Source organism: Melanerpes formicivorus, unplaced genomic scaffold (assembly GCF_026170545.1).
Source record: "Melanerpes formicivorus ecotype bairdi unplaced genomic scaffold, bMelFor1.0.p_v2 SCAF_79, whole genome shotgun sequence".
Lineage (NCBI taxonomy): Eukaryota > Metazoa > Chordata > Aves > Piciformes > Picidae > Melanerpes > Melanerpes formicivorus.
The window spans coordinates 2,466,391-2,490,760 of record NW_027142431.1 but is presented as its reverse complement, the minus strand read 5'-3'; the positions used below and the strand labels follow the sequence as shown (position 1 = coordinate 2,490,760).

Genomic DNA, 24,370 nt, shown 5'->3' with positions numbered 1-24,370 from the left:
TTTTTTTCTCTTTTCTTTTCTTTTCTCTTCTCTTTTTTCTTTTTTTTTGTTATTTTCTTTCTTTTCTTTTCTTCTTTTCTTTTCTTTTCTTTTCTTTTCTTTTCTTTTCTTTTCTTTTCTTTTCTTTTCTTTTCTTTTCTTTTCTTTTCTTTTCTTTTCTTTTCTTTTCTTTTCTTTTCTTTTCTTTTCTTTTCTTTTCTTTTCTTTTCTTTTTTCTTTTCTTTTCATTTGTCCTTTCCTTTCCTTTCCTTTCCTTTCCTTTCCTTTCCTTTCCTTTCCTTTCCTTTCCTTTCCTTTCCTTTCCTTTCCTTTCCTTTCCTTTCCTTTCCTTTCCTTTCCTTTCCTTTCCTTTCCTTTCCCTCCCCCCTTTTCTTTATCCTTCTTTGATTTTTGTTTTAATTAAAAATAGTGACAATTGCTGGATGCACTTCAAATTGCTGGGTGTCTTCACTGTGCTGTCTTTACCTCTAGAGATCTCTTATGCAGAACAAAAATGTGTTTGTCCCATGCATGGTGGATGTCCCCTCCCTGGAGGTGTTCAAGGCTGGGTTGGATGAGGCCTTGGATGATGTGGACTAGTGGAAAGTGTCCCTGCTCATGGCAGCAGGGGGGTTGGAACTGGGTGACCTTTAAGGTGCCGTCCAAGCCAAACCATTCTATGAATCTTTGCTAAGAGCTGGGCTGGATGAGGACCAGGGACTCACCTACTAGTTTTGTGTCACTGAAAGCTTTCAATGTTTACACAGAGGATGCAAAAAGGTTGCCTTTCCCTCCTGCCACAGGACTGGATTTTGCTCAGCCAAAGTGCTGGATTGACTGAGCACTGCCCAAGCCCCTGTGAAAGCAAAAGGAAAAGCTCCTATAGTGGCATGAAAGTAGACTATTCCAAGTGCTGTTCTCTTAAAGCACAGGCATGTTTTAAGAAATGCATCTCTCTGGTCATTGTCTTGTCAGACACAGGAGGGCCACTAACCAGAAGAGCCATGGATCAGCTGCTGACATTCTCTGAGGGATCACATTATGGACAGAAGGAGAGAGACTGCTGCACTTCATACTCTGCAGATCCCATTCTGCTGTCTTGCTGGAGAAACAGACTAACCAACCTGAAGAATTCAGCCTCTGCTCTGTCTTTTTACATCACCACTCTGGTGACAAACTGTCTCAAACACTCTCCAAAGGACTGAATCAGTGACTTAAAGACACATGCCACTGGAGCACGAGTGAAATCAGGGAATCAAGAGAGTTGTTGCGTTGGGAAAGCCCTCCAAGCTCATCCAGTCCAACCTTCAACCTAACACCACCACGGCCACTAAACCATGGCCCAAAGTGCCATGGCCACACATGATTGAACACCTCCAGGAACTCCACCACCCCCCTGGGAGGCTTGTTCCAATCCCTGACCATTCTTGCAGCAAAGAAATTTTTCCTTGTCTCCAACCTGAACCTCACCTGGTGCAAACTGAGGCCATTTTCTCTTGTCCTAACACTTGCTACTATGGAAAAGAGATCAAAACCTGCATGGTTCCAGCCTCCTTTCAGGGAGTTGTAGAGAGCAATGAGGTCTCCCCTCAGCCTCCTCTTCTCCAGGCTAAACACCCCCATGTCTCTCAGCTGTTCCTCCCCAGCTTAGTTCTCCAGAGCCTTCCCCAGCTTTGTTGCCCTTCTCTGGACACACTTTAGCACCTTGACGTCTCTCTTCCTGTACAGGAGGAAGCAAAGCACCATTACACCGTTCTGACTGTGCTCACCAACACAAGGAGGTACAGTTAGGCTGTTCCATTACACCAGCATATGTGAAGTGATGGAGCTTTCCAGGTAGATAAGGTAGGTTAACAGCCATGGCACCTTGGCCAGTGTAGCTCCTCATTCCCCCTGATTTTCCTGTCTGCCCACAGGCATCATCATTGATGATAGCAGCTGCTGTGTGCTGGACTCTGGAAAGCCATGAAGCCACTGGTGGTGTGTGTGAGGTAGGTAATGTCCTGCAAGGTTGTTCTCTGCTTGCCATTGCAGGTGGAAGCTCAGGTGGCAATGAGAGGAATCCTTGAGAGTGTGAGGACAGTTTGTTGCTTTGCATGTCATGCTCCATTGGTAAAGCCCAGCATTAAACCATCACCCTTCTCTTTCTGGAGCTGGTGTGTTTTCAGAGGAACTTGCATTCTACCATTCAATCAGCACTTAACAGAAACTAATCCTAAGGTGGAAAGGAGCTTGCTTCTCTTGGCACAAAAATTTAACCTGAACAGGGTTAAGGAGAGCCTTAGAATCCCAAAGTGTTAGAACCAAATTATCCTATGGTTTGCAAGCTAATTATACAAAAGCATACAAAAAAAAGGAAAACATCAGGAGTATTCTTACAGTATCTCTCTATATATAATATGTGCAAAATTCAATATACAAGCTTCTTGTTACTCTTTTTGGTTGTGGTGGTTCTCTTCCAAAAAAAACAATGTAAACCTTAACTTATTTAAACCAGTACAAGTAGTTTGATGTCACTCCTGGGAAACAAAGATTGTCAGTACAAGAACCTCCATAGCTTGGAGGACAAGCTGAGCATGGCACTCCTACTTTATATGGGGCTTCTCCAATCCAATTCCCCCTGAAAATAGAAAAGGAAATAATAATAATAATGATAATGATGATGATGATGATGATGATAATAATAATAATAATAATAATAATAATAATAATAATAATAATAGTAATAAAAGAACAAAGAATTGCTTAGTGGTTTCAGTGAGGAAGAAAAAGAACTCCTTAACAATCCTGAGTGATCAAATGCAATGTCTTCAGCAATATCCTGTAAGGGGCCTGCTGCTGAAAGCAAACATCCATGCAGAATACAGAAGAAGAGAGAATACTGAATTAACCAGGTTGGAAAAGACTTCAGAGATCATCAAGTCCAACCTATCACCCAACACCATCTGATCTGAAGGTTGGGGAGGGACTGCTCAGGATCTCAGGTAGTGACAGGACTAGGGGGAATGGAATGAAGCTGGAGGTGGGGAGATTCAGGCTGGAGGTGAGGAAGAAGTTCTTCCCCATGAGAGTGGTGAAGCCCTAGAATGGGTTGTCCAGGGAGGTGGTCGAGGCCCTGTCCCTGGAGGTGTTTAAGGCCAGGCTGGATGAGGCTCTGGCCAGGCTGATCTAGTGTGGGGTGTCCCTGCCCATGGCAGGGGGGCTGGAACGAGATGATCCTTGTGGTCCCTTCCAACCCTGACTGATACTATGATGATACTACAATGGAGCTGTGTCACAGAGCTCAGGGGCAAAGGGGTGCAAGTCTAGAGACTGACCATGTGAAAAGAGCATCCAGGCTTTTAGGTGCTTATTTAATAATAATAATTTTAATAATAATAATAATAATAATAATAATAATAATAATAATAATAATAATAATAATAATAATAATAATAATTAATAATAATAATAATAATAATAATAATAATAATAATAATAATAATAATAAAAAAAAATAACCAGGTTGGAAGAGACCTTCAAGATCATCGTGTCCAACCCATCAACCAATCCAACCCACCTAAACAACTAACCCATGGCACCAAGCACCCCACCAAGTCTCCTCCTGAACACCTCCAATGATGGTGACTCCACCACCTCCCCAGGCAGCCCATTCCAATGGGCAATCTCTCTCTCTGTGTAGAACTTCTTCCTAACATCCAACCTAAACCTCCCCTGGCGCAGCCTGAGACTGTGTCCTCTTGTTCTGGTACTGGCTGCCTAGGAGAAGAGACCTTAATACCCAGGCTTTTAGAGATTCATGTAATGTAGGCAGGGAGGAAAAAAATAATGTTAAAATTAGATGTTTTTTGTTCAGCTGTGTTGTCTCACTGAGCAGAGAACTTTCCCCTGCTTTGCATGTGACGTGGTCTAGCAGTGAGTAATGCCATTATTTAGGAAACATTTCCTCATCCCACCTCCCAGACAATAACATTGGAATCAAAAGCTCTGGGTTGTGCCTTGGAAGAAAATAGGAATAATCTCAAGTAATTTTCTCCCTTCTACTTCTCTTCCAAACTGGGTACAGCAAGCTGAGTGCTTAGGAGGTATATTTAGTTTAGATTAGCAGATGTGTTTGGGTTGATAGCAGATAAGGGAAACCAGAAAGGGTCTGCTGAAGGCTGCTTTCGGCTTCATTGTCTGTGCAAGGTGAGAATAGAATAGAATAGAATAGAATAGAATAGAATAGAATAGAATAGAATAGAATAGAATAGAATAGAATAGAATAGAAGAATAGAATAGAATAGAATAGAATAGACCAGGTTGGAAGAGACCTTCAAGAACATCATGTCCAACCTATCACCCAACACCATGTAATCAACTAAACCATTCACCAAGCGCCCCATTCAGTCTCTTCCTAAACACCTCCAGGGATGGTGACTCCACCGCCTCCCTGGGCAGCATATTCCAATGGGCAATCTCTCTTGCTGGGAAGAACTTCTTCCTAACATCCAGCCTAAACCTCCCCTGGCACAGCTTGAGACTGTCCTCCTGTTCTAGGGCTGGTTGCCTGGGAGAAGAGACCAACCCCCACCTGGCTACAACCTCCCTTCAGGGAGTTGCAGACAGCAAGAAGGTCTCCCCTGAGCCTCCTCTTCTCCAGGCTAAGCAACCCCAGCTCCCTCAGCCTCTCCTCACAGGGCTGTGCTCCAGACCCCTCCCCAGCTTTGTTGCCCTTCTCTGGACACCTTACAGCAACTCAACATCTTTCCTAAACTGAGGAGCCCAGAACTGGACACAGGACTCAAGGTGTGGCCTAACCAGTGCTGAGCACAGGGCACAATGACTTCCCTGCTCCTGCTGGCCACACTGCTCCTGATCCAGGTCAGGAGGCCATTTGCCTTCTTGGTCCCCTGGGTACACTGCTGGCTCATGTTCAGCTGCTGTCAACCAGTCCCCCCAGGTCCCTCTCTGCCTGGCTGCTCTCCAGCCACTCTGTCCCCAGCCTGTAGCACTGCCTGGGGTTGTCGTGGCCAAAGTGCAGCACCTGGCACTTGGATGTGTTCAATCTCCTGCCCTTGGACTCTGCCCATCTGTCCAGTCTGTCGAGGTCCCTCTGCAGAGCCCTTCCACCCTCTAACAGATCAACTCCTGCCCCCAGCTTGGTGTCATCTGCAAACTTACTTATGATGGACTCAATGCCCTCATCCAGATCATCAATAAAGATATTAAAGAGCACAGGGCCCAGCACTGATTCTTGGGGCACACCACTGCTGCCTGGCTGCCAGCTGGCTGTGGCAACATTCATCACCACTCTCTGAAAGACTCAGGAGAGTGTATGGCTGATGTGTGTGAGGCCATTCAATAGCCAGGGGCAGGACCTCTCTTAAACTTTGTCATTACCTTCCTTCACTTTTGTTACTCTCCTGATTGTGGATGCACTTGGATGTATTTTTCAGCAATACAGAGTGGTGAAGATTATTGAAGCTGTAAATATTAAACCCTTGCCAAATTCCAATCTTACTACCTGGGGTCAGGGCTATAATGTTCACCCTCCTCTTCTTCAGAAGAGTTTGTGACATGCAGCTTACTCAGAAGGACATAGCCTTTGCTGACTGGCAAAGAGATTTCTACATATGTGCCCAAGGACTCAAAGTTCACTGTCCTTAACTCAAACCTGCCCTGGTGAGACCACACCTGGAGTGCTGTGTCCAGTTTTGGGCTACTCCATTAAAGAAAGACAGGGATCTGCTGGAGAGTCCAACAAAGAGCTGTGGGGATGATGAAGGGACTTGGACATCTCTCCTTTGAAGAAAGACTGACAGACCTAAGGCTGTTTAGACAGAAGAGAATGCTGAGAGGGGATCTGATCAATGTCTCAACAGGAGCCAGTAGTGTGCACTTGCAGCCCAGAGAGCCAAGCAGAGCCTGGGCTGCAGCAAGAGAAGTGTGGCCAGCAGGGCCAGGGAGGGGATTCTCCCCCTCTGCTCCACTCTGCTGAGACCACACCTGGAGCTCTGTGTCCAGTTCTGGAGCCCCTAGGACAGGAAGGATCTGGAGGTACTGGAAGGTGTCCAGAGAAGGGCCATCAGGATGAGCAGAGGGCTGGAGCTGCTCTGCTCTGGAGACAGACTGAGAGAGTTAGGGTTGTTCAGTCTGGAGAAGAGAAGGCTCTGAGGAGGCCTTCTTGTGGCCTTGCAGTATCTGCAGGGGGCTCCAAGAAAGCTGGGGAGGGACTTTTGAGGGTGTCAGGGAGTGATAGGACTGGGGGGAATGGAGCAAAACTAGAAATGGGGAGATTGAGCTTGGATGTTAGGAAGAAGTTGTTCCTCATGAGGGTGGTGAGAGACTGGCACAGGTTGCCCAGGGAGGTGGTGGAAGCCTCATGCCTGGAGGTGTTTGCAGCCAGGCTGGATGTGGCTGTGAGCAAGCTGCTGTAGTGTGAGGTGTCCCTGGCCATGGCAGGAGGGTTGGAACTGTCTGATCCTTGAGGTCCCTTCCAACCTGGACAGTTTAGTGATCCTGTGATTCCCTTCCTTCCATACCCAAGCCATGCACTGCTCTATGACCAGCGGTGAGCTCAGCAGGACGGAGCAGCCAGCAGCGAAAGCACAGAGGTCAGGCTGCAGGAGAAAGGAGGCAGCGCTGCTGGGAGAGGCAGGGCTAAAGCATGCACGAGGTATAAAAATCACCAATATGAAAAGCAAGCAACTCACTTGGGGGCATAGTTGCATACCAAGTAGACAGCTTGTCTCCAAACAGCTCCCCAGACGTTCATGTTGTGGCAGGTGTGGATGGCGCAGCCTATACGATTGGAAGTGGCCCAAACCATCTGAATAAATATTTATGATTTGTCAAGGCCACATTGAAAAGAAGTAGCAATTTATAGATAGACAGATAGATAGATACAGCTATACCTCTGCTTGAGAGAGAGCAACAAGTACAGAGTGCAGCTTTGACTAGAAGAAGGTCATTTCTGTCACCTGTGTGTAGTGGGTGCACATGGGTCCGTAACAGCGCATGGGGCACCTGGGGTTGCAGTCCTGAGGGTAGGGGAAAGCATAATCCTTCACCTCATCATACCAGGGCTTCACCAGCTGGAGGATAGATCGATACCTGGGAGGGTTTCAAAGGCAGACAACAGAAGTGGCAGGTTAGATTGAGGCATTGTGGAACTTGCTGCAGCTGCTCCCTCTGATGGAAGTCACCTAATGAACACATTTCCCAACTAGGGGCAGAGCACTATCAGCAGTGTTCTCCTGGACAGACTGGAGAGTTGGGTGGATGTTGATGGATTTGATGTTGATGGATTTCACAAAGGACAAGGGTATAGTCTTGCATCTAGGGAGTAATAACCCCATGGACCAGTAAAGGTTGGGGCGAACATTTCTAGGGAAAAGGACCTGAGCGTCCTGGTGGACAGGGGGATGCCCACGAGCCAGCAATGCGCTCTTGTGGCCAAGAAGGCCAAGGGCATCCTGGGGTGGATTAGAAAGGCTGTGGTGAGTAGGTCAAGAGACGTTCTGCTTCCCCTCTGTCCTTCCATGGTGAGACAACATCTGGAATATTGTGTCCAGTTCTAGGCTCCTCAGGTCAAGAAGGACCTCAGAGAACTGCTTGAGAGTGTCCAGCACAGAGCCACAAAGCTGCTGCAGGCAGTGGAACATCTCCCTGTGAGGACAGGCTGAGGCAGCTGGGGCTTGGAGCTTGGAACAGAGGAGCCTCAGGGTGACCTCATTGCTGGTGATAACGATGTGCAGGGCAGTGTGGGGAGGATGGAGCCAGGCTCTGCTCAGGGATGCCCAAGGACAGCACAAGGGGCACTGGGGGCAAGCTGGAGCAGAGGAGGTGCCACAGGAACAGAAGGGGAAACTTTTTCCCTGTGAGGGTGGCAGAGCCCTGGAGCAGGCTGCCCAGAGAGGTTGTGGAGTCTCCTGCTCTGTAGACTTTCCAGACCCACCTGGATGTGTTCCTGTGTGACCTGCCCTGGGTGATGCTGCTCTGGCAGGGGGGTTGGACTGGCTGATCTCTGGAGGTCCCTTCCAACCCCTAGCATTCTGGGGTTCTGTGATTCAAGGCACATGAACATAGATGGATGGATATCAGATATCACAGAGTCACAGCATGGTGGGGTTTGGAAGGGACCTCCAGAGGTCATCTAGCACAACTCCCCTGCTGCTGCAGCTTCATGGCAATCAGGTCACACAGGATCACACCCAGGTGGGTTTTGAAAGTCTCCAGAGAAGGAGACTCCACAATCTCTCTGGGTAGCCTCTTCCAGTGCTTCAGCATCCTCAAATTAAAGAGGTTTTTCCACATGTCAATCAATAATAGCTAATCTCACTTATTGCTGCAGTACAGGATGAGACTTGCAGCAGTCTAAGATCTGGATCTCAAAGGCTGCTTGAAGGCTATTTTGTAGAGCATCTGCCTACCTTCCAGTTCTCACAGACAGGTTCTGCCCCAAGAATCTCAGTAAGTAGGAAGGTCCATGGTCCCAAATGCACGTAGCAGCCCAAGCCTCTGCAGATTTAGCCAGAGTTTCATCCCAAACCTGACAAAAGAAAGTATCCTCAGGAGGATATTTGGGTCTCAGGAGAACATAAAAAACAAAACAAAACAACAAATAATAATCACAGTGCAAGAAGGCAAGCAGCAAGCATCTGAAATCACAAATACGCTTCCATAGCACACCAGAGCTGTCACTAGGCAAGGAGCCACTTGAGTTCAGGGAACTGCATGGAGCAGCATGTAGAGAATCCAGCAGGATTTTACCCTATCCCTGGAGAGAATTCCTGGCCACATCCTCAGAGCAAGCCCAGGATTCAGAGCTCTCTTAGCTTTTCTGGAGAAGCCCTTCACTGAACAGGCATTCTCCTAGCATTGTCTCTTCTGTGTTAGGAGACCCATGTGTGGAGAGGAGGGAAATGTTGGATGGGACTCAGAGAGAAGGTTAAAGTGAAGGAGAGGCACATGGGGGAGAAAATTCCACACAGGTATCACACAACCCACAAATCCCTAAGACATCTGAAACAGGACCTCAGGAGCCCCTGGAGTACTGCACCAGGAGCACCTGGAGTACTGCATCCCCTAGGACAGGAAGGATCTGGAGGTGCTGGAAGGTGTCCAGAGAAGGGCCACGAGGATGAGCAGAGGGCTGGAGCTGCTCTGCTGTGGAGACTGAGAGAGTTGGGGCTGTTCAGTCTGGAGAGGAGAAGGCTCTGAGGAGACCTGCTTGTGGCCTTCCAGTATCTGAAGTGGGCTCCAAGAAAGCTGGGGAGGGATGTTTTAGGGTGTCAGGGAGTGATAGGACTGGGGGGAATGGAGCACAACTAGAAATGGTTAGATTGAGATTGGATGTTAGGAAGAAGTTGTTCCCCAGGAGGGTGGTGAGAGACTGACACAGGTTGCCCAGGGAGGTGGTGGAAGCCTCCTGCCTGAAGGTGTTTGCAGCCAGGCTGGCTGTGGCTGTGAGCAAGCTGCTGTAGTGTGAGGTGTCCCTGGCCATGGCAGGGAGGTTGGAACTGGCTGATCCTTGAGGTCCCTTCCAACCCTGATAATTCTGTGATGCTATGACTCCAAAGCCAGAGACAGTGTGTGTGTAGCAGTTTTTCATATCTGAGGTCAAGCAGAAGGTCAAACAGAAGTATGCCACACAGGCAAAGGCTGTGGATAGTTTCCAGGTGCAGTATGACTTTGGGCATTTTATGCCTCCTCTGAACCTGCTACAGCAGCTCCATGTCCCTTTTATGCTGGGGGCACCAGAACTGGAGGCAGTGCTGCAGGTGGGGTCTCAGCAGAGCAGAGCAGAGCAGAGCAGAGCAGAGCAGAGCAGAGGGACAGAATCCCCTCCCTGTGCTGCTGCTCTCCCTGCTTTGGATGCAGCTCAGCACACAGCTGCCTGCTGGGCTGCCAATGACCATTGCTGACTCCTGGGAAGTTTGCCACCAAGTGAGACCCCTAAGTCCTTCTTTTCCAGGCTGCTCTTGAGTCACTCCTCAGCCAGGCTGGATTTGTGCTTGAGATTGCTGTTACTCAGGTGCAGGACCTTGGTCTCGTGGAACTTCATGAGGTTGTCATAGGCCCATCTCTTCAGCCTGTCCAGGTCCCTCTGGATGGATCCCTTCCCTCCAACATGTCAACTGAGCCACACAGCTTGGTGCCATCCACAGACTTGCTGAGGGTGCCTCCATCCCAGTGCCCATGTCACTGATAAAGGTATTAAACAGCACTGGATTCAGCATCGACTCCTGATGGACACCACTAGTCACTGGTCTCCATCTGGAGACTGAGCTATTGACCACAACTCTGTGAGTGCAACCAGCCACCCAGTTCCTTATCCAGCCAGTACTCCATCCCTCAAGTCCATGCTGTTCCAATTTGGTGACCAGGATGTCATGCAGGACAGCATCAAAGGCTTAAACAAGCCCAGGCAGATTCCATCAGTTGCTCTTCCCTTACGCACTGATGCTGTAGCTCCATCAGAGAAGGCCACCAAGTTCATCAGCATAATTTGCCCTTGCTGAAGCCATGTTGGTTACCCCCAGTCACCTCTTCTGTGATTCTATTCTGCAGATTTCTCAGTGGTGAACCAAGGATTTTAACCAGACCACTGGTGGCCCTCTCAGGAATTCCCTGAGCTCTGGAAACTAGGCAGCATGGGAATCCCCTCTCCAATAGCAGTGGTGTCACCAGCTTCTCAAGCGGGCTGATGGAGGGACAAACACCAGACAGATGTTTGAGCAGAAATTAAGAGCAAATAGATGAATTATGCTGTCTTAATCACTCTCCCCCTCAACAGCTTCTTTACATGACTGCAGTGACATGATGAGATTGCAAATGAATTGTTGGGATGTGTGATTTGAGGCCTCTCCATTCAACCATAGAGTCACAGAATGGTCCGGGTTGAAATGGAGTTCCAAAGATCATCCAGTCCAAACCCCCCTGCAGTCAGCAGGGACACCCCCAACTAGAGGACACAGTCTCAGGCTGCACCAGGGGAGGTTCAGGCTGGAGGTCAGGAGGAAGTTTTACACAGAGAGAGTGATTGCCCACTGGAATGGGCTGCCCGGGGAGGTGGTGGGGTTGCCATCGCTGGAGGTGTTCAGGAGGAGACTTGACAGGGTGCTTGGTTGCATGGTTTAGTTGGTTGGGTGGTGTTGGGTGATAGGTTGGACACGATGATCTTGAAGGTCTCTTCCAACCTGGTCTATTCTATTCTATTCTATTCTATTCTATTCTATTCTATTCTATTCTATTCTATTCTATTCTATTCTATTCTATATCAGGTTGCCCAGAGTCCTGTCCAGCCCCACCTTGAATATCACCAGTGATAGGACCTTAACCACCTCCCTGGGCAACCAGTTCCAGTGTTCCACTACCCTGTGTCATGGCAGTAATAGAAGCTGGCAATTTGTTTGCCAGGTTGGGCATCCTGTATGTCACCCACATGGGATTACTGTGGGCTCACTTTAATGTCTTCAGGTTATTTGGTACAGACAAAGCCACAGTGGTTCCTGGGGACCTCAAAGGGGTGGCCAGCAAAGCCTTCTTTCAGCAGTGATCAGTCAAAAAAAAATTAGCCTGTCTACCTCTGCCTTCTGGTTTTATTCTCCCCTAGCCCTGTGCTTTTGCTTGTTTTCCCAGATGAAGATCAGAAGCTCTCAATTCCAGAATGGCAGCAAGTGGGAAAGAATAAAACCTCAGTTCAAGGGATTTGTTCCTCTTGGAAAAACACTGAGAAGCTGAAGGATGAAATCTGACATGTCCAGCCCATCTGTGCAGCTGCAGGCCACAGCTGCTAGAGCAAGTCCCGGAGCGGATTAGCAGATGTAGGCTTCTGCCCTCCAACATGCAGGTCTTGTCCTCATGGCTCATTGAGCTGTGCAGCCTCGCACCAGCCTTGCTGCTCACACGTCTGCTGGCTGTTCTGAGAAACCTCACAGCAGCCTGCAGGGACAGTGAGAGCCCCTCGCAATGCTTCTCCCCTTCTTTCCTTCTCTAGGCAAGAATTTCCAGGTTCAGAGGCTTTCTGCAGGACCCATCACCGCATCCACTACCCCATATCTGGCATAAAGCTTAAAAGCAAGTGCAAAGGGGGGCTTCCTTAAGCTGGGGAAGAGCCTGGAGAATAAATCTGGGGAAGAGCAACTGAAGGAGCTGGGGATGGTTAGTGTGAAGAAGAGGAGACTGAGGTGAGACCTAATTGCTGCCTACAACTACCTGAAAGGACCTTGTGGAGAGGTTGGTGCTGGTCTCTTCTCACAGCTAATTAATGATAGAACAAGAGGGAATGGCCTCAAACTGCCACTGGGTAGGTTTAGGCTGGACATTAGGAAACATTTTTTCAGGGACAGAGTGGTCAGGCACTGGACTGTGCTGCCCAGGGAGGTGGTGGAGTCCCCAACCCTGGATGTGTTTAAAGGTGGCTTGGATGTGGTGCTTGGGGATGTGGTTTAGGGGTGAGCCTTGTAGAGTAGGGTAAATGATTGGACTTGGTGATCCTGAGGATCTTTTCCAACCTGACTGTTTCTGATTGTGCAGAACAACTCCCAGCCCTTCCCCCCGAATGCTTTTGCAGCGGTGTGACTGCAAGAGCCTCCTCTCTTTGCCTTCCCTTTCTCTCAATCCATACTGTGTGATGAAAACAGATGAGCTCATTGGAATTCACAGACAGATCTGGCCAACCTGATGTATTTATTTGGGCTCTGAGGTCATCTGAACTCCAAGCTCTCTCTCCCTCTCTCTAGGAACACGACTCCTTTTTGCTCTCAGCTGCCACCTGCTCGCGGCTGTACCGCGCGGGCTGTGGCGGGTGCCCACCACATGTGCAAGCCCTTTCCCCAGCTGCATTAGGTAACTATCAGAAAGTTTACACAGCAAATCGCTGACATCCACAGACAAAAATCTCCATGGGAATCACAGGTCTGTCTCTCATCCTTCTGCAAATAAATAGAGGGTGAATGCATCAAGCTGCTTGGCCAATACTCCACTGCGGCTCAAAGTGAGGCTGTGCAATGGTTTAGAGTCAATTTACTCTGCTGCAACCAAACCTTCAAACTCCTGATTCCCACTTCTCAAGGGGTCACTATTAGAAGGGCTGCCTTAGAAGGAATCAGGGCATCATCAGACAGATGTCCAAGAAACCTTCTCCTCCTCTTATGAAAACTGAAGTCTGTGTTTCATACATGAGCTGATATTCCTGGATGTCTGTCTGACCCACTTTCAAAGTGCCATGGTTTGAAGCTTGACCACTGTTAGCAGTCAGTTTGTGCCTTCTAAAGGTTGTCTGCATTTTTTTTTCTGTGGTTGCCACCAGGCTTTTCAACAAAGAAAATCATGGAATTACACAATCATAGAGCTGTCAGGGTTGGAAGGGACCTCAAGGATCAGCCACTTCCAACCCCCCTGCCATGGCCAGGGACCCCTCACACTACAGCAGCTTGTTCACAGCCACATCCAGCCTGGCTGCAAAAACCTCCAGGCATGAGGCTTCCACCACCTCCCTGGGCAACCTGTGCCAGTCTCTCACCACCCTCATGGGGTGATTCTGTGGTTGTGTGACTGTTCTTTTCGCATTTTATGTTCAGGTAGAGAAAGAGAAGAAAAATGCTGAGAGGTTTAAGGTTACTATCAGCTCCATTCATGGGTGAAAGGAAGCATTGTGTGCTTTGGATCAAGACTCTTGTCAAAAATGCCCTGTCTCTGTTTTCAGCCAAGAAGTTCAAGAGGTGCTACATTTAATAATAGAGGAATGTCTAATTCTGAGGGCTCTGGGCAGGCTGCTTTTCTATCCGAGACTTCACTAGGTTGTTTTGTTTTGTTTGCTTGCTTCAACCCCTAGAAGGCTTTCTGCTAATACTGAATTTAAATAATATAAATATTCTCTTCTGAAACACCATCAGGGTGTTTTAACACAGTCACTCTTTATCACAATACTCATCAACAACAGCATTTTTGTGGAAGCTTTTCAGATTTTTCAAGGAGTGCTTTCCAGGAAAGGTCTTTTCTATTCAGCTCTTGAACAGCTCTGAACACAGCTGGTGGCTTTTGTACTTCATTTGGCTAGCATCCCCTTGGATTTGATCCCAGAGGAGCACCAGCTGAGTTACTGAGACTAAAACAGGGGATCCTAGCCCCTTGCAGATGAACTTCTGCCAGAAAAGTGAGCACCATCCTGCATGTCATAGAATCATAGCATCAATGAATCATAGAATCAGAGTCATGGAATTATAGAATCAATGAATCAGAATCATAGAATCAATCAAACACAGGTTCAATGAATCACAGAGTCATAGAATTGTAGAATCAATGAGTCAATGAATCAGAATCACAGAGTCATAGAATTGTAGAATCAATGAGTCAATGAATCAGAATCATAGAGTCAATGAAACACAGAATCAGTGAATCATAGAATCAGAATCATAGAGTCAATGAAACACAGAATCATTGAATTACAGAATCAATGAATCAGAATCATAGAATCAATGAAACACAGTATCAGTGAATCATAGAATCATGGAATTATAGAATCAATGAATCAGAATCATAGAATCAATGAAACACAGTATCAGTGAATCATAGAATCATGGAATTATAGAATCAATGAATCAGAATCATAGAACCAATGAAACACAGAATCAGTGAATCATAGAATCATGGAATTATAGAATCAATGAATCAGAATCATAGAATCAATGAAACACAGTATCAGTGAATCATAGAATCATGGAATTATAGAATCAATGAATCAGAATCATAGAACCAATGAAACACAGAATCAATTAATCGTAGCATCATAGAGTCATGGAATTATAGAATCAATGAACCAATGAATCAGCATCATAGGATCAATGAAACAGAATCAATGAATCATGGAGTCATTGAATTATAGAATCAATGAATCAGAATCATAGAATCAATGAAACAGAATCAGTGAATCATAGAATCATTGAATTATAGAATCAATGAATCAATCAGAATCATAGAAACAATGAAACAGAATCAATGAATCATAGAACCAATGAGTCATAGAATCATTGGATCAATGAATCACAGAATCATTGGATCAATGAACCATAGCATCTATGGATCAATGAATCATGGAATCAATGAACCATTCTATGGTTCTGTGTCTTGCCTCCATGTAGACAAGGGTTGAGTGTGCTGTGAAATGACTGCTTGCTTTCAAAGCTGGCATGCAGACAAACAGTCCTGCCTGGAACTTTGTAAACCACATCAGTTCTCTGTCTTTTTCCCCCTGCTGTTCTGAGAGCACTGATAATCCAGAATTCATCAGCCCACAATCTTCAGACACACCTGGTGCTGGATGATGATGACACCAGGCAGAAAGGACATACTCAACTGGCTAAACAGAAGCACAAGTGGTAGGAAAGAGAAACTGGAACCAGTGAGCACGTTTCACCATCACAGACTCACAGAATGGTGAGGGTTGGAAGGGACCTCTAGAGAACATTGAGTCCAACCCCCCCTGCTCACCCAGGGCAGATCACACAGGAACACATCCAGATGGGTCTAGAAAGTCTCCAGAGAAGGAGACTCCACAACCTCTCTTGGCAGCCTGTCCCAGTCCTCTGTGACCCTCACAGTGAAGAAGTTCCTCCTCATGTTGAGGTGGAACCTCCTGTGCTCTAGTTTATATCCATTGCCCCTTAAGGTGGACTATACTAAGTGTCACTCTCTGCTCTGGCATGATGAGAAGCAGACTGAAATCTTTGAAACCTGACCCCTCATCTGATGCCTGCCTTTCAACCTGCACCATGTGGGTAGAATTTAAGGGAACAGGGCTACAGGGGTTGGACTGGAGAATCTTTCAAGGTCCCTTCCAACCCCTAACATTCTACAACTCCCTGAAGGGAGGTTGTAGCCAGGTGGGGGTTGGTCTCTTCTCCCAGGCAAACAGCACCAGAACAAGAGGACACAGTCTCAAGCTGTGCCAGGGGAAGTTTAGGCTCGAGGCGAGGAGAAAGTTCTTCCCAGAGAGAGTTGTTAGCCATTGGAATGTGCTGCCCAGGGAGGTGGTGGAGTCCCCATCCCTGGAGGTGTTCAAGAGGGGATTGGATGTGGCACTTGGTGCCATGGTTTAGTAGTCATGAGGTCTGTGGTGACAGGTAGGACTTGATGATCTTTGAGGTCTCTTCCAACCTTGGTGATTCTGTGATACTCAAAGGAAAAAGCAGGCTGCCAAGTAACTCCTGGAGGAAATCCTCCACCAGATCATGGCACTGGTGTCTTCAAACATGCAGAGATCAAACAGTGGGCCCCATCTGCTGGGGCTCTCAAGGGTGCTGTTCAGTGAGTCAAGCAAGGAGCTGTAAATGGAGAGCAACTGCAGTTTGCTGCTCTATGCAGCAGTATTGTTAAGGCACACGCATGGAAATTAAGGAATCATTCTCTTGATTGATGCCAAGAAAACTGTCAGTAAATATGGAAAGGGTAATACTGGAAGTGAAAAAAAAAAAGGAAAAAAGAAGACTAGAAAGAAAAGGAATTCTGTTGGGGAGCTAAAAAGTGCACATAAAGATTAATTATCTGAGGTTTAGAGTGAAATATTTAGGTTAGGCAGTTGGAAATAATTTCTATGCCTAATGTCAGAGATTGTTTTTTTGCCAGGAGATGTGACTGAGACAGCATCACTCTCTGTGTTCAGGAGGAGGCAAGATGAAAACCATATGTATTTAATGCAGAAGGAAGTCCTGCAACAGGGCAGGGATAAACTATGTGAATTGAGAGATCCTATCCAGCTCCTCAGCCATAAATCCTGAAGGAACTAGCCCTGCAATCCTTTACTCACAGGCATGGATGGTTTCAGTGGGATCATGTAGATGAGCCAGGGCAAATAAGAACAAAATGTCCTTTAAGATCTAGAATGGTCTGTAAGAAACCACACTGACAACAGCAAAAACTAGGTGAAGAAGTTGAGAGGCTTATTTATCAGCAGTGCTTTGGAATTGGAGAGAAACCCCAAATTAACTCCTTTTTTCCCATGGCCAGATAAAAGCCTTGAGGCATTCAATGTGGAAAACCTGAAGAGGGGTTGGGTTTGGGTTTTTTTTTTTCTCCTTCTGCCTTACCCATCACCTATTGAATATTCAAAGAGCACTTTGAAGGTCAACTTGGCAGCAAGAAAATGTTGTCAAAGACTTTCAAACGTGGGAGTGAAATAATAATAATGCAGTTATTGACATTTCTGACCCACTACAGGAGCTCTTTGCTTGCTTCTCTGGCCTGCCTTTGGAAGTTCTCTGTAGATCTTCATGGGCAGGAAGCAAAGTGCGTGGCCTCAGCCAAGAAGGTCACTGCTGGGTCATGCAGAGTGCACAGATTTCTCCTGTGACTCCTGTGGCCCATGTACAAGAAGGGCTGCAAGGATGGACCAGGCAATTCCAGGCCTGTCAGTTGACCTCCATGCCAGGCAAGACTATGGAAGAGGTCATCATGAGTGCAATCACACAGCACCTACAGGAGGGCCAAGGGGTCAGACCCAGCCAGCATGGATTTAGGAGGGGCAGATCTTGCCTGACCAACCTGATCTCCTTCTGGTGGATGTGGGGCAGGCTGTGGATGTAGCCTGCCTGAACTTCAGCATAGCAAACTCCTGGCCAAGTTGTCAGCCCCTGGCTTGGACAGCAGCACTCTGAGCTGGGTTAGGAACTGGCTGGAGGGCAGAGCCCTGAGAGTGATGGTGAATGGTGCCACATCCAGCTGGCAGCCAGGCACTAGTGGTGTCCCCCAGGGATCAGTGCTGGGCCCCATCCTGTTCAATGTCTTTATTGATGATCTGGATGAGGGGATTGAGTCCATCATCAGTAAGTTTGCAGATGGGGGACCATAACTGGCCACAGTATTCAAGGTATGGCCTAACCAGTGGGGAGGGTTAGAGTCAGGCTGGTGTTGGGCTCTCCTCTCAATTAACTGGAGATAGGGAGAGAGGAAATGGGCTGAAGATGCACCAGGTGAAGCACTGGAACAGGCTGCCCAGGGAGGTGCTGGAGTCACCATCCCTGGAGGTGTTCAAGGAGCTGTAGATGTGATGCTTCAGGATATAGTTTAGTGGTTATGGTAGTTAGTTAGTGGTTATAGTTTAGTTGGGTTACAGATAGGCTCAATGATCTTAAAAGGTTTTTTCTAGCCTTAATGATTCTATGGTTCTATCATCAAACAATGTCTCCCAACATTGCTTTTGACTTCCCAGCTGTCTGCTTTCTTTGAGGACTGCATACACCAACAAGCTGGAGCAGTACTCAGAGCAGCATCTCCCAAAGAGAACTGAAGCACTCCTCCAGCTCAGCTACTGCAGTGTTCACCTGAACTTCCCCCTAGTGCCTACCACGTGTGCACTCAAAGCCACTCTTCAAGCCCTCTCCTCCAAAGCTTTACTGCATACTAAATCTCCAGACAGCAGGGGCAGGCAGAACAGTATCCAAGGAGGTCAAAGTATCCATGAATGCACTGAACATGTGAGAAACAGACTGCAGCAGGGAAAGAACAGAATGTGTCAAGGAGAAAAGCACCCCCCAATGGTGCTTCCAGTGCAGAACTGGAATCACAAGAACCAACCTGTCCAGCTAAACCCTGAGCTCTTACCAGTAGAGAAGAAAAAGCAAGGGGAACAGTGGAGAAATGAGATACAGCAGTTCATGAGAAGAGCAGAGCTCCTAACTGAATTAGGAAAAAAGAACAAAACACAATTTAATGTGACTGTGGACACTCTTGGCCTTCCAAACTGCTCAGGGCTTCTCTACCTCCACACGCTTACAAGAGATTTCCACAAGCTGCCACATCTGTAAATAATTCCAGCTCTCTGACATGGGACATCCTTTTCAGCCATCATTAGGAGGAATAGAAAGGCCATTTCCATCACTACCACTCACTCTTCCATAAGGGTCAGCACAGGAGCACATGCTCTGTAATGGTCTTTCAGCACAGGGTACCTTCTCTGCTGGTAGTGACAATGCGTTGGCCATCATGGATTCACAGAATGGTTTAGATTGGAGGGGACCCTGAAGATCACAGAATCATAGAACTGTCAGGGTTGGAAAAGACCTCAAGGATCAGCCAGTTCCAACCCCCCTGCCATGGCCAGGGACACCTCACACTACAGCAGCTTGCTCACAGCCACATCCAGCCTGGATGCAAAACCACTAGGGATGAGGCTTCCGCCACCTCCCTGGGCAACCTGTGCCAGTCTCTCACCACCCTCAGGGGGAACAACTTCTTCCTAAGATCTAATCTAAATCTGCCCTCCTCTAGCTTGGATCCATTCCCCCTAGTCCTATCATGTAGTTTCAACTCCCCTGCCTTGGGAAGGGACCCTTGTCACCAGCCCAGGTTGCTCAAGGCCTCATCCAACCTGGCCATGAACACCTCCAGGGAGGGGGCATCCACAACCCCCCTTGGCAACCTGTTCCAGTGGTATAACATCTTTCATATACAACAGTGACAATCTTCTGTCATGAGATTCTCTTGCCATAGGACACAAGAGATGCTCTGAAGCCATACAGAGACCAGCAAATGGCTAAGCAAGTTTGAAAAGGCATTATTGACAGAGGGGGCTCCAGTCTTGGTATGGCTCACAGCGCCATGTCATCTTCAAGACCTTCCTACCAAAGTCTCTCTGTAGTGACAGGGATAAAAAGCTGACAGGCCAGACAGAAGAGCAAGCTCTGTGTGATGTTACTCACTGGGCTTTTATCTCTGTAAAGTTACACAGGACACACAAAGACTAAATTGTGAAAGGGAATTGGTGCCAAAGGGCTTGGCTTCCACTTGGGGTCCAAGTTGAAGTTGCACTTTGGATCTACACACACAGAGGTATGGTGCTGAGGGACATGGTTATAGCACCACTCTTAGTAGAGTTGGTTGAACTTGATGATCTTAAAGGGCTTTTCTAACCAAAATCATTGCCTGCATAGCTTGAGATGCTGCTCTGAACTGCACAGCGTGAAGTCACAAAGTACTTTAAGACTGGGAAACCAAGCATGAAACAAAGCCTTAGACCTGATGCTGATAGGGACACAGATACCTCCTTTTGCTAGTTGGTACTGGTAAAAGCAATGGCATGAAGAGCATGGTTTCAGTCTTGATTTTCACAGAATCACAGAAGCATTCAGGTTGGGAAAATCCCTCAGGATCACCAAGTCCAACCATTAACCCTGCTCTGCAAGGGTCACCCCTAAACCAGAGCCCCAAGCACCACAGCCAAACCACCTGCAAACACATCCAGGCTTGAGGACTCCACCACCTCCCTGGGCAGCTCATTCCAGTGCCTGACCACTCTTGATGGGAAAAAGGTTTTCCTACTGTCCAGTCTAAACCTCCCCAGTCACAGCTTGAGGCCATTCCCTCTTGCTCTATCACTAATTACCTGTGAGAAGAGACCAGCAGCAGCCTCTCCACAAGGTCCTTTCAGGGAGTTGTAGACAGCAATGAGGTCTCCCCTCAGCCTCCTCTCTTTCACACTAACCATCCCCAGCTCCTTCAGTTGCTCTTCACATTTCTTCTCCAGGCCCTTCACAGCTTCCTTGCCCTCCTCTGCCCTGGCTCCAGCACCTCCACAGCTCTCCTGTGTTGAGGTGCCCAAACCTGGACACAAGATTCCAGGCATGGCCTCCCCAGAGCTGAGTACAAGAGGACAATCAGCTCCCTGCTCCAGCTGGACACAGCATTGCTGATCCCAGCCAGGATGCCTTTGGCTTTCTTGGCCACCTGGGCACACTGCTGGCTCCTGTTCAGCCCCTTGTCCATTAGCATCCCCAGGTGCCTTTCTGCCAGGCAGTTTCCAGTCACACTGCCCCAGGCCTGGAGCATTGCTTGGGGTTGTTGTGCCCCAAGTGCAGGACCTGGCACTTGGCCTTGTTGAAGCTCATCCTGTTAACACTGGCCATGGATCCAACCTACCCAAGTCCCGCTGTAGTGCCTCCCGACCCACTCCACCCAACTTGGTGTCATCATTTGTGTTAAACCTTTCACAGCCTCTCTGCAGAGCAAAGCTGCAGCAGAATCTCCTGCCCCTACCGGTAAAACCTGGGTGGTTTATACACATGAAGTCATCCAAAGGGGAATTCAAAGAAGAACTCAAGAACACTGGTCTCTCAGAACTCTTGGGAATAGGTCAGGGTGCTGGCTTGGCTTAAGCAAGCTGTGGGAGCACATTTCTAAAGCACACAAGCCAAGCAAGGGCATGGTAGGCTGCCATTCCCTCAGACATTACAACAAAGTTTATTTATGCAGAATCAAAGGAAATGTCAGTGGAGAGCAGAGCAATGAAAATGATGACTGAGCCTGACTTCTAACCTCTCTGTTTTTTCTTGTCTCTGACCTTTCCACTCAACCAAGCTTCAAACTCAGCCTATGGGATGGCCACAGGCTGCCCCCCTGCCACGTTTCGAGCGCACTCAGCATTTTGAGGTGCTGCTGGGGTGTGCTAAGCAGATTGTATGATCAGAGCCAGGTTTTAGGTAACAGCTGTGATAAAAAAAGATGTCCAAATCGTTAGTCACTAGCTGCTAACAAGGAGGAGTTGTTACTACAATAAGCCCCCTTTTTACATGTCAGGCTGATGGTGTCCTGTTTCTCAGACCTTGTTAACCGTCTGTTGTCAGACAAGAAGTGCTGCGACTTCTGGCACCACTTGTCTGTGCTTTCAAAACCCTGAATAGCTTACTCAGAAGGCAAAACAATTTTTGCCTGGCCAGTCTATGTTTAACATGAGAGCTCCACAGAATGAATGCATTCAAAAGCTGGCACACAAAATAGCAAACATGCTGCTTCAGCTCCCGGGGCCAAGTATGAAGTCACAGGGAATTAATAACTTCTATCATACCTGCAGGAACAGATAGCTCACGTCAGGAGGACCTACCAATAAGGGGAAAAGCCACAAACACAACATTTTGAGCAGACTGAAACCCTCCATGCTAGAGCAGCATTTAAAAGCAGCACTGTCTGATGGAATCAAAAATAAATCAGGAAAGCATTAGGTGCACACAGCAACATGCAAGCAGGTAAAACACATGAGCAGGAGACAAGCAGTGCATCAGAGGAACAGCTCTGCAAGCACAGTCTCACCACAGAGCCTCCAAGTATTGTGGGTGAGGGAAATGCGAAGTGGAGCCTCCAAAATGTATTGTGGGTGAGAGAAATGACAAGTGGTCACTGGCTTTGTTTTTGCACACATCAGAGCAATGGCTTCCAGTGTACTCCACAAAAGCAACGGGGCTGCTAAGGGTTAGCACTTTAAAGGCTGTGATCCCATGTTGTGGTCACATCCTGTGCCTCAGGCCAACAAGCAGTTAACTCACAACCTCCTTTACTTTGGGTCCCAGAAGCTTCACTGGGTCTGCTCACAGAAAGGAACATTCAGCAGGGCAAGCAAAAGGTTCAGAGTTCAGTACTGAGCTTTTCCTTCCTTAAGTTACTGCAACTTGCAATAAAAAACGGAAGGACAGAACATTTTTTGGTCAGCAGCAAGAGCTAGAAGCCAATTATCTGCTTAACTAAACCCTCCCAAAGTGCTGGAGAAAAGTGAAATCACAGGCTCAGGGCTTGTTTTGCTGGGGACTAAAGAAAGTTCACTTACCATGTATTCCATGTTGGAAGCAGGTGGGAAGACTTTGCCTCTGACCTGGTTGTGGTAATCGAGGATGGCAATCATGTCGCTCTGCGAGATGTAGCGCTTCCGCCTGGCCTTGGGCATGCTGGCAGAGTCCAGGGGAGCTGTCAAAGCCACCTCCACCTCAGTGAAATTCTTCTCTGCCAGGGGCAGGTCGGTGGAATTGGGTACCACGAATGCACTTGTTTCACAGAGAAGGGAAAAGAAGAACGCGCAGCTGACTGCGGCAATCGCTGTCATTTTGGAGCCAAGGGAGAAGGGCAGGCCACAGAGGTACCCTGCACCAAGCCAGGGCAGGAGGCACCAGATCTGTAGAAGAGAAGATGTCAAAGATGTGACGCTGTGCACCTGGGTAGCAAGGCACGGCTCGTTGACAGGCTGTGAGCAGAAAGAGGAATCTGCCTGTCAGCTCAGCCATAAAAGCGATCCGGGCAGGGCGATGTGTTACCGAGCAACCTTCAGTAATCACAGGGAGTGAGGAGGTGTCCTTGCTGTAAGCACACCGAGTGAAGCAGCATCCTCACACCATCAGTTACATGGCCAGAGCTGGTGCTCCTGAAATAGCTACAGTGCTGTCACACCAGATCACCCCATAAACCACACTCTGAGGCTGAAATGGGGAGGCTGCAAGAAACCTCCCAGCACATTTCCCACCCCCACTCCGAAAAGGAAAAAAAATCCATCCTAGCCTCTGCCTGCCTCCCAGGCATGGATCCTTGTGACACAGTGTGGCACAGAGAAACCAGGAGGCAAAAGGCAGCACAGAAAGCATGACAGCAGGACATCTCAGAGAGACAGCATTCAAATCTTAGCTTCAACCACATGTGAGGAGCAGTGCTAAAGCTGCATGCAAAGCGAACTGAGTGAGCTGAACGGCTTACCTCTGGATAATAGCAAGAGAAATAAGAAAGAAAACCACAACCACAGCCTATTGTTCTCCCAGTATCTACAGCACTCTCCTATGTGATGGCATGGACCTTTGTGAAGGAGTGTCTCTTATTACAACCCCCCAGCAAGAACAAATCTCTGCTGCTTTTGAAGCTTCTGGCCACGGGAGCTGCTAACAGCTTTTATATGTTACAGTCTGTAGAAGCCAGAGCAGGCAGCTTCTCCGAAGGTCTCCGCTCAGCCAAGCCAGAGGGGAGGAGTTCTGCACGGCACACAGGCAGCGATTGGGTGGCATCCCTGGGGTGTAGGTGGTTTGGCTCTTCAGTCACACCTCCAGGTTCTCTACTACAAAGAGGCGACCGGCGAGACTCTTTATCCGCTACGTCCGACCTTTGTTTTTCTCCACAGTCGTTTCCCCTCCCCCCCAACCGCTTCCCCACCTCATTTCACGAGCATCACTCTGGCTTGGCAAAGGTAGGCAGCTCTCGGAGCGGCCCCGGAGCCGAGCGAAGCACAGAAAGTTTGCAACCTCAGGAAACGGAACCCATGCAGCGCCGTCCCCCCGCTCCCTTCCTCGCCCCGGCTCGTTCCGCGCTGTGTTGCGCCGTGGGGCGCGGGCCCCGGCGAGCCGGGAGGTGTCCCTCGGAGCCCGGCTGGCAGCGGCAGGGCAGGCGAGTGGCGTCCATCCATCGTCGAGCAGGGCGGGCTGCCGCTCCTCCCTCCTCGCCGGCCCGCAGCCCGCTTCCCTTCCCTTTCGCCTCCTCCCTCCGCCTGCTCACCCCCGGAGCACCCGGCAGCAAACTCCGGGCAGGTCGCGGCTGGCCGGTCTCGGTTACCTGGGGGTCTGCCCGGGAGAAGCTAAGGGAGCGACAGGACAGAAAGCTCTGGCCGGTG

At 48.2% G+C, this 24,370-nt stretch overlaps 1 protein-coding gene across 2 annotated transcripts; it reads right to left on the bottom strand.

Moving 5' to 3' along the window:
* Nucleotides 1-237: 237 nt before the first annotated feature.
* On the bottom strand, nucleotides 238-24,370 carry PI15 (peptidase inhibitor 15). 2 transcript variants are annotated; one of them, XM_068164306.1, is made up of 6 exons: nucleotides 24,313-24,370; nucleotides 22,556-22,897; nucleotides 8,394-8,512; nucleotides 6,942-7,074; nucleotides 6,675-6,790; nucleotides 238-2,599 (listed from the first exon to the last, which is right to left on the bottom strand). In XM_068164306.1, the coding sequence occupies exons 2-6, from the start codon at nucleotides 22,826-22,828 to the stop codon at nucleotides 2,464-2,466; spliced, it is 777 nt and encodes a 258-aa protein (XP_068020407.1). In that variant the 5' UTR covers nucleotides 22,829-22,897; nucleotides 24,313-24,370; the 3' UTR covers nucleotides 238-2,463. The 2 variants fall into 2 exon arrangements, with proteins under 2 accessions (XP_068020407.1, XP_068020409.1); XM_068164308.1 differs by lacking the exon at nucleotides 24,313-24,370 and adding an exon at nucleotides 23,470-23,501.